The sequence below is a fragment of the Schistocerca nitens genome, chromosome 5 (genome assembly GCF_023898315.1).
Source record: "Schistocerca nitens isolate TAMUIC-IGC-003100 chromosome 5, iqSchNite1.1, whole genome shotgun sequence".
NCBI classification, from domain to species: domain Eukaryota; kingdom Metazoa; phylum Arthropoda; class Insecta; order Orthoptera; family Acrididae; genus Schistocerca; species Schistocerca nitens.
In genome coordinates, this window is record NC_064618.1 from 43,345,753 (window position 1) to 43,361,781 (window position 16,029).

The 16,029-nt window shown below is 43.6% G+C and overlaps 1 protein-coding gene across 1 annotated transcript in view; it reads right to left on the minus strand.

Annotated features, from left to right (window-relative positions):
* The window catches only part of LOC126260170 (discoidin domain-containing receptor 2-like), a 132,892-nt gene that overhangs the window by 32,614 nt on the left and 84,249 nt on the right, over window positions 1–16,029 (minus strand). The window contains exons 9-11 of the mRNA XM_049957434.1: window positions 11,801–12,202; window positions 6,749–6,879; window positions 442–564 (exon numbers count right to left, since the gene is read on the minus strand). Coding sequence (XP_049813391.1) covers window positions 442–564; window positions 6,749–6,879; window positions 11,801–12,202 — 656 coding nt within the window. The remainder of the gene's footprint in view (window positions 1–441; window positions 565–6,748; window positions 6,880–11,800; window positions 12,203–16,029) is intronic.

Here is a 16,029-nt window from a genome sequence, read left to right on the forward strand (position 1 = left end):
TTATCTTCCCTCCTCAATGACCAGCTTATTCCCTGTCAACAACAGGTTACCTATCTGAGGGCAGGTCCTTCAAGCTTTAGAGCCTGTCACTTGTTTCTTTCTACCATCACTGTTCGATGTCACAGTTTTTATAATATTTTTAAATCTACTCTTATTGTGTTTCTGTTTTTACTCTACAGTACAACTGTTTTTAACAAAATGCAAAGGAAGTCATACATCTTATACATAAAAACTTCCATTTCCTTTTCACGTTCAAATTTTTTTTAAAATTCACTGTAGCTCACCTTCAAGTTTCGTATTTTTCATCTCATTTAGCTTTTATTGTCAACTGGCTGAAGAGTGGGTTAACTTTACCACTGACAGTCGAACACCATGCCCATATGGAACGAGGGTGATGAAACAATAAAAAAAAGGTACACAGATGTCAAGTCACTCACTCACCGTGCCGAAGGCACCATCGGCCAGCCTGGAGAGCATGCGTAGCCTGTGCCGGGGGAACTCCGGCAGCGCCGTTTGCTGCAGCCGCCGTCGCAGGGCTGCCAACGCTCCTGGTCGATCAGGAGACTGGAAGAAAGGAAAGCTGTCATTGATAGGTTCACCAAAGGTAAGTCGCAGATAAACCACTTTCTGAACGTTCTCCGTGTGTGAGTGTGAGTGAGTGAGTGAGGGTGTGTGTGTGTGTGGGGGGGGGGGGGGGAGGGGGAGGGAGGGGGGGGTGCGTGGGCGAACAAGAGTTACCCTATCAGGTGCAAGCCTCTTCATCTCGGCTTAAGTGCAACAATGTTCATCCTAATGAATCTGTTTACTGTATTCATCTCTTGGTCTCAATCTACCATTTTTAACCCCCGTCGTGCGTTATACGGCTTGTGTTTTCCGACACAAATGATGAAATTTGTTTTGGATGCCTTCTCGTACGCTGTTGTCGTCTACAGTGTTGACACAGGAATACAGTATTTATTATTTTCATCATGTTGGGAATGTGCTCTTAACCCACAGTTGGTTTTCACTTAATGAAAGGCTGCACAAGTTGCTGGCACACGTTTCATTTAAGTTCACGGCCGTTTTTAACTCATAGATATATAAATATTTTACACGATGGAAGATAAAAAACAAAAGCTTACACACGGACAGAATATTAGGTCCCACGTTCTTTCTTGTTTCTTTTTAATTATGTTGGTTCCATGTACAGCGTTTTAAAAGTAATTCCGCCTTCGCAGTTGACCTCATACAAGACATCCACACGATGCACAGTATCGAAAATAACCTTGTCATTCTCCATACAACGAAGAATGGATAATTTATGGACATTTAAGTCTAGGGCATATGCAGCCACGTAACTGACAGCTTCCTTAAAAGGTACTTCGCACTTCGTAGCTGCATCTACATGTTAGTCGACGTGTTCTTGTATTGCTTGGACGAGCAATCGTGGCATTTTTAGGTAGGAGTTGTTTTGATCTATGGTTGCTCAAGTTTCCGGCAGAGGTCGGTCATGTGCCACCGCTTTTGCAGCATTGCCAGCCATTACCGAATGCCTCGTGTATTCTCCGCATTGTGTTGTGCATTGCTTGTTTGCTCCTTGAAACGAGTGAAGACGCTGCCCCAGAGGGTTCGAGTACGGCACCCGCGACTCCTAAAAGGAATGGGAGATTCGTGGTACGAAGTGGTGCTCATAAAATGATGCATTATGTGGTGGACTGCTGCGAGGTGGAAACGGGAAACATAAAATTGCTACACTCTTCAGAGGGCTACCACTTGCACCAGCCTAAGTCTGCGAACATTAGATAGGATTAGAAAGTTTGCAAGCTCTCATCCAGGCGGATCACCTGGTACTCCAGGAAAGAAAAGATCAATTTTAGTCCTAATTTGTACTGTACAAGTGCAAAGCTATTAATATTCGACAATGCTTCGAGCTACTCAGCTGCTAGGTTGAAATTACTTTATTTTTTCTTACTTACGAAGAGATGCAGTTATATTCAAGAAGTCGACAACTTCAGATGAATTGGTTATAAGGAATGCCTCCGACCTTGTTCAAGGGCTGCTTGAGAAGATAAACTGGAGGTGGAGCAGTACTTCATTAAAACCTCTACTTAAGTCAATGGGATTCGTAATGACCAAACGAAATCTCTTGCTAGACCGTGGTGACATTTTTCTTTTGCGGTCTCGTTTGCCTGCACATGTGAAGAGCATTAGGGAAGCTCAACAAATTGTGTGTTGTCTCGATGTGTCGTGAATTGATAGCAATCTGACATGCGTCAAATTTTGGCTGATGCAAGATTTTTGTATTGCATGTTTTACCGTGGGAAGTGCCTTCAGCACGATGCACGATGGTAACGGTCAGTGCTGGCTCGAAAAACAGATTTGTCGAGCAAACGTTTTATACGGCTCAAAGACTCCTTACGACTGCGAGAGACTAATTATCTCTGAGCCATGATATGAAAATGTGTGGGTAAAACGTGGAACATCTCGTGTGCATTGGATGGAGTACTTCGGATTTAGAATTGCTGAGAGGAGGATCGCAGTGTACATGTAATTAGCGGCATTGTAAGCTGCCATCTTGAAATTTAATTAACTGTGATAACATTTCATCTCATGCAATGGGATAATGTATATTGGAATGTAGCTAGAAAACTCATTTACGGAAGTTTATAATTTCATGACTGGAAAAGGTACGTTCAATTCTTTAGTAATTTTAACTTCTCCCTCGTTTCTGACTCGGAACATTATTTGGAGTCGTAACTCGTAGGGAACTTTGTTTCCTGGGAAATCGGTAGAGCCTGCAAAACGGTTGTTTTTGCTCTATGTTAAGAGATTACATTCTGGACTTTATCGAAACTGATAACAACTTGGACACTGATTCCCATACTGCAGAGTGAGTACGTCGTAGCACCCAGGACGGCTTCCTCACGGCGTACAATTGCGCCTATGATTATTTTACGTATTTTCGGAGTCGATGATAGCCAGATTTTATTGCAGATGGAGTAATTAATTTTATACCTGGAAGAGTGGGGGATAACAGTATGAAAATATTGGAAAGCGACTTCTCTCGCCCAAAAGTTTCCGTTAAAGTAACTACATATTATTCAGTCTTAATATTTTAACTTCAAATTTCAGGGGGACGAAAGTTAAAAACGCAGCTGAACCTGCATGGGCGAAAATTAAACGCTACGTGAGAGAGCCCAACGTCTCTGGCGACATGTCTGGGGCCAGTCTCAAAAAATTGAAAGACAACGCTTTCAATTCTGTCGGTCCGAACGATTTGCAAGGGAACTGCAGAAAAGTGCAAGAAGCGGAGCATGATTTACAGGAAGTGCGATGGCGTAATGGAAATAGCAACTGACGACAGTATAATAGGAACTAATGACCCCAGTGATTCATCTATTGCGGACACAGCGGAACATGAGAGCTCATCCTGCAGCAGATAATGAGTCTTACACGTACCGACACGGCCGGGCGTGACAGTGAAGGCGACGAAAATAAATCTTCAGACTGTTTTATATAGTATGTACGGGGTGTTTCAAATATGACCGGTATATTTGAAACGGCAATAAAAACTAAACGAGCAGCGATAGAAATACACCGTTTGTTGCAATATATTTGGGACAACAGTACATTTTCAGGCAGACAAACTTTCGAAATTACAGTAGTTACAATTTCCAACAACAGATGGCGCTGCGGTCTGGGAAACTCTATAGTACGATATTTTCCACATATCCACCATGCGTAGCAATAATATGGCGTAGTCTCTGAATGAAATTACCCGAAACCTTTGACAACGTGTCTGGCGGAATGGCTTCACATGCAGATGAGATGTACTGCTTCAGCGGTTCAATTGTTTCTGGATTCTGGCGGTACACCTGGTCTTTCAAGTGTCCCCCCAGGAAGAAGTCACAGGGGTTCATGTCTGGCGAATAGGGAGGCCAATCCACGCCGCCTCCTGTATGTTTCGGATAGCCCAAAGCAATCACACGATCATCGAAATATTCATTCAGGAAATTAAAGACGTCGGCCGTGCGATGTAGCCGGGCACCATCTTGCATAAACCACGAGGTGTTCGCAGTGTCGTCTAAGGCAGTTTGTACCGCCACAAATTCACGAAGAATGTCCAGATAGCGTGATGCAGTAATCGTTTCGGATCTGAAAAATGGGCCAATGATTCCTTTGGAAGAAATGGCGGCCCAGACCAGTACTTTTTGAGGATACAGGGACGATGGGACTGCAACATGGGGCTTTTCGGTTCCCCATATGCGCCAGTTCTGTTTATTGACGAAGCCGTCCAGGTAAAAATAAGCTTCGTCAGTAAACCAAATGCTGCCCACATGCATATCGCCGTCGTCAATCCTGTGCACTATATCGTTAGCGAATGTCTCTCGTGCAGCAATGGTAGCGGCGCTGAGGGGTTGCCGCGTTTGAATTTTGAATGGATAGAGGTGTAAACTCTGGCGCATGAGACGATACGTCGACGTTGGCGTCATTTGGACCGCAGCTGCAACACGGCGAACGGAAACCCGAGGCCGCTGTTGGATCACCTGCTGCACTAGCTGCGCGTTGCCCTCTGTGGTTGCCGTACGCGGTCGCCCTACCTTTCCAGCACGTTCATCTGTCACGTTCCCAGTCCGTTGAAATTTGTCAAACAGATCCTTTATTGTATCGCTTTTCGGTCCTTTGGTTACATTAAACCTCCGTTGAAAACTTCGTCTTGTTGCAACAACACTGTGTTCTAGGCGTTGGAATTCCAACACCAGAAAAATCCTCTGTTCTAAGGAATAAACCATGTTGTCTACAGCACACTTGCACGTTGTGAACAGCACACGCTTACAGCAGAAAGATGACGTACAGAATGGCGCACCCACAGACTGCGTTGTCTTCTATATCGTTCACATCACTTGCAGCGCCATCTGTTGTTGAAAATTGTAACTACTGTAATTTCGAAAGTTTGTCTGCCTGAAAATGTACTGTTGTCCCAAGCATATTGCAACAAACGGTGTATTTCTATCGCTGCTCGTTTAGTTTTTATTGCCGTTTCAAATATACCGGTCATTTTTGAAACACCCTGTAGATGATGCATATATTGAATTACATTGTTTTTTTTTATCAGATATGTGTTTGTCTATAATTTATATCGTTTCTTCACTTGTTTCGGCTTTCACTATCACCATGCTTCACATCTGCTTTCACTGAAGGGTGAAACACGTATGTAGGTTGGCTGTTTGTTTACGTCCGCCTCCGACTGCCATGACATAGCGTCCCAGCAGTAGCCGTTCCACGTTGTGTCCCTGATACGCTAGCGCCCTCCGCTCTGCAGTTCCCTGTGCTCTAACTTTTGCCGGCCCTCACTAGTGGACGTACCTGAATGCTCGACCTGGACACACCGTCCACTGCAACTACTTTCAATTTTTATTAGTATAAAAATTACTTTTAGCTGTTTCGGTAACCATGCAGTTTTAAATTTCAAATATGTCAGAACATAACTTCTTTTAAATGTAAAGGATGCCAATATTTTAATGTATCTAACTGAACAGTTCGACACGCCCATTTTTTCCACGTCAGTGATATGTAACTTTTAACTCTATCGGATTGTTAATTTTTTTTATTCCACTTAGCAATCGCCTGGATGTGAATGCTAAAACCCGTCGTGGGCTAAAATAAGTGGCGTATCAGTAACTGGAGCGGTCTTTCATCAATTACTACGGCCTGGATTAGAAATATTACTTTGTTAATACATGTGCAATCAAGTACGTGTCAAATTAGCGAAAGAACGAATATGCTTGGAAAAAATGTTGTTATTGTATTTTCACTGGATATGTTTCACAGTGAAACCATTGCTATATCAGAGGTTGTTCACCTTTTGGGGTAATCTTCAAAACAATTCTTGTTGTTACCCATGCGGAGTCTAACACCATATGTCTGTCACGAACCTTTCGTACGATGGAGCTGTCTCTATTTTCTACAGAATTCTCGCCTAGATATTCTCCTTGCAAGCGTACGCACAGTAGCAGTTCAGTTTACCCATAACAGCTTGTGAAGCTCAGGCTATGTTTTGTAACAGCTCGTGCGTAGTGCTTTATTTGCTCTTGTTGGCGAGCACATTGATGCTATCACAAGCTGTGCAGTGGCAGCAACTCTGAACTTGTTCCAACTCAATTTACTGAACTAATTTCTCCTGATCACCTGGCATGACATCCATTAGCTGAACAGCTCACCACTGGGGACGTCGGTATGACGTAGAATTCCTGATATTCATTTCTGGTAAGAAGAGATAACTCGGGCTTCCTTACTAGTCGTTAAGTCTGAAACCCCAAACAAATATCCTGTTCGATACCAAAACTGTTTCATTGTATGTAAGAACCTGTGGCACACAAAACTTAATTTTAAAAACACATTGACAGTTATCATCAACAGAAATTGAAGTGTGCTAAATAGCCAAACGAAAGAAAGCGTGCAGGCAACAGAACACGCAAAAGCATCAGCTACAATGCTAATGTGAGAACCAGAAAAGTTTTGGAATGTGAGCTACTCAACAGCGAGTACCGGAGGACGTCGCTAGTCAGTGGCTACCAGCAAACGTCACGACTTGGCTGTCACACCGCTGATAATCGAGGTAGGCGACGTAAAACTGGTGTTGTCAGGCAGAATTCAGTGGTCAACAAAGGATGAATAAGTCAGCTGAATGTAGCTGGATAGGAAATACAGTTTCTGAATTTTGCTCTGTGCGATACAGCTAGGGAATCCGTCGTTGTGGGGCACTCACCTTCTTGGCCCTGGAGAGGGTCCTGCTGCCTCTGGAGAAGATGCTGCCGACGTCATCCGACAGCGAGATCGCCGGGGGCGTTGGGGGCGGCCGAAGACCCGTGTCCGGGACGGCGTAGTCGGGGCCGCTCTCTGTGGAAGGCACAAGACTCAGTGAGGGGCGGGAACCTCTCTGTGCAAGTGATTCATGTACAGTGTGGGTCTCAAAACCAAGTAAAACCTAACGGGTACTAAGTGGGCGACATTACAGAAGTATTTACACTAAAGAGGCAAAGAAACTAGTACACCTGCCTAATATCGTGTAGGGCCCCTGCGAACACTCAGAGGTGTCGTAACACGACGTGGCATGGACTCGATTAATGTTTGACGTAGTGCTGGAGGGAATTGACACCATGAATCCCGAAGAGTACGAGGCGGTGCATCTCTTCTGAACAGCACATTGCAGGGCATCCAAGATATACTCGATAACGTTCATGTCTGGGGAGAGTGTACCTGGAACCATTCTGCAGCAATTCTGGACGTGTGGGGCGTCGCATTGTCCTGCTGAAACTGTCCAAGTCCGTCGGAATGCACAACGGACGCGAATGGATGCCGGTGATCAGACAGGATGCTTACATACGTTCCACCTGTCTTATCTGGACGTGTCAGGGGTCCCACATCACTCCAACTGCACACGCCTCGCACCATTACAGAGACTCCACCAGCTTGCACCGTCCCCTGCTAACACGCAGGGTCCATGGATTCATGAAGTTGTCTCCATTCCTGTACATGTCCATCCGCTCGATACAATCTGAAACGAAACTCATCCGACCAGGTAATGTGTTTCCAATCATCAACAGTCCAATGTCGGTGTTGATGGGCCCAGGCGAGGTCTAAAGCATTCTGTCGTGCCGCTATCAAGGGTAAATGAGTGGGCCTTCGGCTCCGAATGCTCATATCGATGATGTTTCGTTGAATTCTTCGCACGCTGACGGTTGTTGATGGCCTATCACTGATATCTGCAGCAGTTTGCTGAGGGTTTGCAATTCTGTCACTTTGAACGACTCTCTTCAGTCGTTGTTGGTCCCGTTCTTGCAGGATCTTTATCCGGCTGCAGCGATGTCGGAGATTTGATGTTTTACCGGATTTCTCATATTCACGGTACACTCGTGAAATGGTCAAACGGGAAAATCCCCACTTCATTGCCACCTCAGGTATGCTGTGCTCCATCGCTTGAGGCCGACTATAAAACCACGTTCAAACTCACTTAAATCTTGGTAACCTACCATTGCAGCAGCAGTAACCGATGTATCAACTGTGCCAGAGACTTTGCCTTATATAGGCGTTGCCGACCACAGCGTCGTATTCTGTCTGTTTACGTACTCTTTATTTGAATATGCATGCCTATACCAGTTTCTTTGGCTCAAATGGCTCTGAGCACTATGGGACTTAACATTTGTGGTCATCAGAACTTAGAACTACTTAAACCTAACTAACCTAAGGACATCACACACATCCATGTCCGAGGCAGGATTCGAACCTGCGACCGTAACGGTCACGTGGTTCCAGACTGAAGCGCCTCGAACCGCACGGCCACACCACCCGGCACCAGTTTCTTTGGCACTGCAGTGTATTATAATGGTTTAATGGGCCATACCGCGTTTTGAACCGCATAATGCTTTCGTACACCACGGGACATAAAATCCTGACCTACCGTTCAAATATCATACCCTCGCTTGGTGACCATTTACGTGTCGTGTATATCCGGAGTTACGTGTTACAGAAAGAGTGCATACGAAGCGCCTTCTTTCTATAGCACAGAGTGCTAGCGGTCTACAAAAAGATATTTCTGCGTCTCTCAAAACACAACTCCAGGTGTATATAAGTAAGTGCTTTAGAATATATTACGATGGGGTCCCTGGTTCACACGTACGTGATTCGGCAGTTCAGGTTAAGAAGTATGTCAGTGGTTGCACTGTGACCGTGTTGAATAAATAAGAGCATCCGCCAAGTCAGGTGTCGGATACTTCTTGGTAGAAACACCGAAATAATGAGCATTTTTGGAAGGTGTCTATTAACAGCCGTAAAATAATGTATAAAATGCATATTTTACCCTTATATAAGCTGCTTCTTTTTAATTTAAAATCAAAACATCGACGGGTTTCAGTTATATACCATCCTCACGGATTGTACTCAGATATACAAAAAAGTAGTATACAGGCAAAGTTACAAAAACTTATCCAAGGAAGTGCAAAATATACATAAATATTTACAAGGTTAAAACTGTTTAGGCCACCTCATCACATCCATCATTACTTAAATAATGTCCACGTCTCATATGTAGAGCATGCCATGAATTCCAGTATAACATACAGGACTTTTGAAGGCAAACATAATAACAACATGCGTAAACAGGGCAGTACTGAAGAAAAGATCAGAGTGTAAGTGCTACAATTCTACAAAATATTGAGGAATTGGTTAAAGATCTTTACCAAGTGTTTTCGTGGTAAATAATCACTATTATACACATGCGTTCCCAACATTCCTGAAAGCCAAATCTGGGGACGTGCCTAGTCATGCTATGGTTATTTACCCCCCCCCCCCTTCTCTAAGGAATTAGTATTACTGACATATTAGGCTTTTAATTAAGAACATTAACTAAAGTTTATTTACATATGATGTTTTCCTGTAAATGTAGCCGATTAGGTACATATGAATGCTGAGTGACATTTCAGTCTATATCTGAACACTGTATTTTAACTTGCTTTTATGTTATGGATACTATGTTCATTTCATTTATGATGTAGTTGATTTTTGTGTATAAAAATTTCATAAAATGTATGCAAGGATTATGCTACTGTTTAACATTAGGGTTTTATAATGATTTCTACATAACGTTGTAAGATCGATGTGGATAGCGACTTAGTTTTTCTGTTTACATGTTAAACTATACCAGAGATGTTTGCCGAACATGACCCTGTCCCCTGGATTCGGCAAGAAACATATCGTCGAGGTATTTTTCTACCAAACGATGGAAATACTTTGTAAAGATTTTGTACAATTGTAGCACTTACTCCTCTGATCCTCTCTTCAGTACCGATCTGTGTACACATTTTATCAGCATGTTTGCCCTTAACAGTTCTGTGTGTTACACTGGAACTCACGGCATGCTCTAGATAAGAGACGTGGCCATTACTTAAGTAATGACAAATATGATGTTGTGACCTGAACTGTTTTAACCCTGTAAGTATTCGTGTATATTCTGCACGTTCTTGGAAAAGATTTTGTTTCATTTCCTGTATAATACATATTCTTTTTTTTTTTGTATCTTTGGATAGAGTCCGTGAAGGAGGTCTGTGACAGAAGGTCGATATTTCAGTTTTAAATAAAAATGCAGCTGAGAGTCAAACATGCATTTTGTACAACAGCGAAATATACTGATGGAAAAATCACAACAGCAAGAAGGAGTTGGGCGACATAAATGAAAGATGGTAGGAGTGTTTCTACATCTGAAAGATGACGTGTATTCAGATTTCACGTCAGTCGCTTAAGAGTAATACTAGTAGCGTCACTAGGAGGATGCAAATAAGTTTTGCTTTAAATACACACTGTGAAGGTCGTGAGAGTTAGTTGCCTTTGAGATTGGGTGTGGTGAGTTGTTGTTAGTCAAGAATGCCTTTAAGGCGACTAAAGGCCATTATCAGCATGACTTTGAACGAGTTCGAGTAACAGGGCTAGGAGAAGCTGGATATTCGTTCTGTTGTACTGCAGAGAAACTTGGCAGGAACGTAGCCACTGTGCGTGACTGCTGGCAGCGATGGTAACGAGAATCAACTGTTGCAAAAAGACCATGGGGCGCTACCGAGAGGGAAGACCATAGTGTTCGGCGTATGGCTCTGGCGCGTCGTACGGCATTTGCAGTGCGACGCATCTGCTTCCAGCCAGCCCCTGTAGACTGAATTCTACTGACCCAAAATCACCGCCATGTGCGACTTAAGTGGCGTCAAACGAGAGCTATTTAGAGGGCAGAGTGGAAGTCTGTTGTGTTCTGATGAAAGCTAGTTCTGCGTCGGTGCCATTGATGGGGGGTGTTGGTTGCAGGAGGCCCGGCGGGGACCTGTCTTCGTCCTAGACACACAGGACCTGTACGTGGAGTTATGGTCTCGGTTCCGATTTCGTACGACAGCAGGAGCACTTTCGTGGTTATTCCATACGTCCAGACAGCAAAATAGTAAGTAAATTTGGTGATTCGCCCTGTCGCGCTGTCATTCATGAAAAGTATTCCAGAGAGTGCCCTCCGTCAGGGTAGCGCTTGTAACGCTTGTAACCGAACATGCTCTTGTTGCCTTGGTCTGCTCGATCACCAGATGTGTCTCCAATCGAACACATATCGGACATCATCGTACGACTAACTCCAGCGTCATCCACAAACAGCGTTAACTGTCCCTTGTACTGAACGACCAAGTGCCACAGACATTGAACCCCACCACAGAAATTGACATCATGCACCCATACAACACAGTGGATGCACCTTTGCTTTACTTACAGTCAACGTTCTGGAGGCTATACCGGTTTTTAAAGAACCAGTATTTCACATTTGCAATGGCGTATCTCGTGCTGTGATCTTGCAACGTTAATCACTTAAATACGTTATCTAGACTAATGTATTCCCGAAATTTCATTACTCTACATTAATTAGCTTTTGTAATTGTGTCGCGCGAGATTAGAGCGGTCTAAGGTGCTGCAGTCATGGCCTGTGCCACTGATCCCGGCGGAGGTTCGAATCCTCCTTCGGGCATGGCTATGTGTGTTTGTCCTTAGGATAATTTAGGTTAAGTAATGTGTAAGCTTAGGGACTGATGACCTTAGCAGTTAAGTCCCATAAAATTTCACACAGATTTGAATTTTTTTTTTTTTTTTTTTTTTTTTTTTTTTTTTGTAATTCCGATATTTTTCTGTCAGTGAGTGAATGCTCACTGCACGTATTAACTGACAATTGCTGCTGCACATCACAAGTTGTTATGAGCGACAATTTCTACAGGTACTAGTCGTGGGAGGAACACCTGGCGCTTACCACTGTGCGACGCGAAGCCCTTCTCGCTGACGCCGTCCACATCGAAGGGCACGCTGCTGTAGCTGTAGTAGGGCGCGTACTTGACGGCGTGGTAGGGCTCCTGGTAGTCGCTGGCGACGAGCAGAGGGTCGAGCGTGGCCGCCTCCCGGCCGCCGCAGCTGCCGCCACCGCCGCCGCCCCCGCAGGAGGCGGCCTTGTCGGGCGACGCACCCGGCGTGCCGCAGGCGCTGCCCGGCGCAGACGCCAGCGCCCACTTGGCGGCCAGCGGCGACGCGAAGCACTTGCGCTGGCGGTGGCGGGACACGATGACGTAGATGGCGGCCGCCAGCAGCAGCACCACGGCCATCAGCACGCCCACGATCACCGCCAGGTACGTGTGCTCCTCCTCCGTCGCCGTCGACACTGTGCGCAAGCAGGCAGGCACCACTCCTCACTCTGGTCTATTTACGTGCGTCAGACATGGCGGTTGTTTAACTTGCTATACTCTTAAGAGCAGTTGAAGAGAATGGACAGTGTCTTGAAAGGAGGGTATAAGATGAACATCGACAAAAGCAAAACGAGGATGATGGAATGTAGTCGAATTAAGTCGGGTGATGCTGAGGGAATTAGATTAGGAAATGAGACACTTAAAGTAGTAAATAAGTTTTGCTATTTGGGGAGCAAAACAACTGATGGTGGTCGACGTAGAGAGGATATAAAATGTAGACTGGCAATGGCAAGAAAAGCGTTTCTGAAGAAGGGAAATTTGTTAACATCGAGTATAGATTTAAATGTCAGGAACTCGTTTCTGAAAGTATTTGTATGGAGTGTAGCCATGTATGGAAGTGAAACATGGAGGATAAATAGTTTGGACAAGAAGAGAATAGAAGCTTTCGAAATGTGGTGCTACAGAAGAATGCAGAAGATTAGATGGGTAGATCACATAACTAATGAGGGGGTATTGAATAGAATTGGGGAGAAGAGGAGTTTTTGGCACAACTTGACTAGAAGGAGGGATTGGTTGGTAGGACATGTTCTGAGACATCGAGGGATCACCAATTTAGTATTGGAGGGCAGCGTGGGGGGTAAAAATCGTAGAGGGAGACCAAGAGATGAATACACTAAGTAGATTCAGAAGGATGTAGGCTGCAGTAGGAACTGGGAGATGGAGAAGCTTGCACAGGATAGAGTAGCATGGAGAGCTGCATCAAACCAGTATGAGTACTGAAGACCACAACAACAAGAACACTGTTAAGAACGTGAAACGTACACTGGCGTGTCGAAAGTTAACAGCTACACAGTGCGAAGGAGATTACAGTGGTAAAGCTAAATCCGAAATTGATGAGGGGTATCAAGTTGCAAAATATCATATATCAGGAGGTCAAATTGATAAAAGCACAGACAGGGATGTGTTCAACACTAGCAATATAAACCTAGTCCACTGAATCTAGATTTCGAGCGACTTGTGAGACCTGAGTTTCAAATAACTTACGAATGACGTCGTCAACAACCGCCGACATTTCGGCAGCAGCACACCTTACCATTTTCGAGGCAAAACTGCAGCAAGTAAGGGAGGGCTATGCAACGAAATTTAATACCTCGGTTTTCTGAGAAACTGCGGAAAGGTAAAAGCTGTAAACAGCTGTAAGCACTAGCGCCATCAAAACCAAAGATGACCGGTGTCAAAATTTCTCGATAGCGAAATTAATAACGAACGAGAGAGGTAGTATAACCTTCGTCCCTCTGTTTTCTGACAGGGGAGAGAGCACTGTTCCAAGCAGGAATTGAACATAAACCACTGTGCCTTTTTGTAAGGTTACTTGCTAATTTAATTTCAACAGTTTCCTCAATAACTCTACTGCAATAGCTGGAAGTACATGCCAGAATCTTCGTGTCGGTATATTCCGTAGAATGACCGCTGCCAAGACAACGTTCTGCAGTGTCGCATTTGCTCAGCTGTTTTAAGCAGGTGTGCCGTTTATTCTCAGTACACCAGTCCTCCGGGTACGACCATCTGAAGTAGAAGTGTCTAGTAAACAATGGCTCTAAAACGCATAATTCAAGAGCTATAAGCAGTTGTTCAGTAGAAGAAATGCCTTTCACAGTAGTTAACATGAACAAGTGCTCTTAGCTGTTAAGATTTGTTTCACGGTATCGAAGATAAAAAAGTGGTCATAGCTTTTAAGGTATGCTTTCCAGAGGCCATGTTTACTGTTTTTTTTTTTTTATTTTAGTTCGAGTGATAGTTCGTGTCATATCGGTGAATACTATACCTCCTCGGACACCATGAATTAAGATATGATGTATAACAGAGAATGACACTCATCGAAACGTCTCGGAATCTGAACAGAGCCACCCGAATGGCAGCCCGAAAAAATTTCAGTAACTTAACCGACATGCAAATGTAATGAGAGTATCACAGATGATTTTTGTTAATTTCACGGTACTTTGTAGGTTCTTCTGTAATACAATAAGCGAAATCAAACGAACATGAACAATACAATATGGGTGTAAAACCTGTTATACATAGCATTTAACGAAAACTATATGTCAAAGAATCAGTGTTAGTAGGAGACGCTAGAATTTTAAAATTTAGAAGACTTTTGAGCAGTTTTGTAAGCAATATGTGACAAATGAGAAAGTGTCATAGCATATTATTTTAAACACGTGCTATTTGTATGTTAATTTATTAATAATGTATGCAAAATTTTGTTTTTCTACGTATTTTTGTCTTCCAAAGATAGCCGTAATGGACAGTTAAGAAGATTTTGTAGGTTTGATGACAACACGTATGAGGAGACTAATTAATACTAATTTTGTTGTAACAGGAACTACGAAGTCTGTCGCTGTTGCTGTTAATAAATGTTAGCATAACGAAGACTAATGTTTGACCAATTCAGAAAATATGTTTCTTACTCATTATGCGTCCATTTTTATTGGTGAAAATTTTAGATAATTAGTCTACAGCTTGTGCTATACCTTTGCAATTCATGAAGTACCTGAGCTCGCTTCTTCAATAAAAACGGCTAAATACGAGGGTTGGAACTTTAATAGTGGCAACAATTTATTTACAGCTCGCACAAAATAGATACGTGTTTCAAAGTTTTACTGACCTTCAAAGCAGTCACCAGCATTGAGTATAACCCGTTGCCAGCGATGAGCCAGTTGTGTTGACAGAGCGGCGTGGTCTATTTCCTGATGAATTTGTAGCAGTTCTGAAGCGAATGTCGTGAAGCGTTTCCTTCAGTTTAGAAATCGAACTCACGAGGGCTTTAGTCAGGGGACTGGAGTAGGTGCCAGAGCATTTATTAGGTCCATCAGTCAAACAAATCAGTAACAAGTTGCAATGTACGTGCTTGAGCCTTGTCCTGCTAAATGATGGTCAACTCCTGCAGAAAATGTCATAACTTCTGTCTCTATGCTGTTAAGTTTGGAACACAACCTACGACCAGCTTAGAGACAGACGTGATGACACTTTCTGCTGGACCTGACAATGCTCAAGCAGGTATAGTGCAAGCTGTTACTGATTTGTTTGGCTGATGGGGCTGCTAAGTGTCATACCACCTACTGCACTCCCCTCACTCAAGTCCTCGTGAGTTCAACTCGATTTCTAAACCAAAGGAAACACTTCACGGTATTCACTTCAGAACTGCTACAAATTCGTCGGGCAACAGACCGCGCCGCTCGAACTGTCAACACAACTGGCACTGCTAAGAGTATCCTACGACTTCCACATCGCTGGTGACGGGATATGCACAATGCTGGTGACTACTTTGAAGGTCAGTAAAACTTTGAAACACGTATATATTTTGTAAGAGCTGTAAATAAATAGTTGTCACTCTTAAAGCTCCAACTATCGTTTACTGTAGACATTGTTACAATCCAGTGCTTCACAGTATCGGTTAAAAACAGTCTTGGTTGCAATTTTATTTTATTTTATTTTTTTATTTTTATTTTTTTTATTTTTCATCTAGAAAAGATAACCTGAAGATGCCTAAATAAGGCGAAACGCGTCGTTGAAAAATAAAAAACTAAAATTGCAACCAAGACGGTTTTTAATCGATACTATCGAATACTGTAGCAGTCAATGTGTAGCCAGCAGCGATGTAGGGCCAGTGTGGTCGCACGGGCAACTGAGTTATGCTTTATTGGTTAACGGGGAGCGGGGACACCTAGCTCGCATCACAAATCTGTCGCAGCTGTCGCATGGTCTAAGCTGTAGGGTCAGTGTGTCATGGAATAATGTCCGT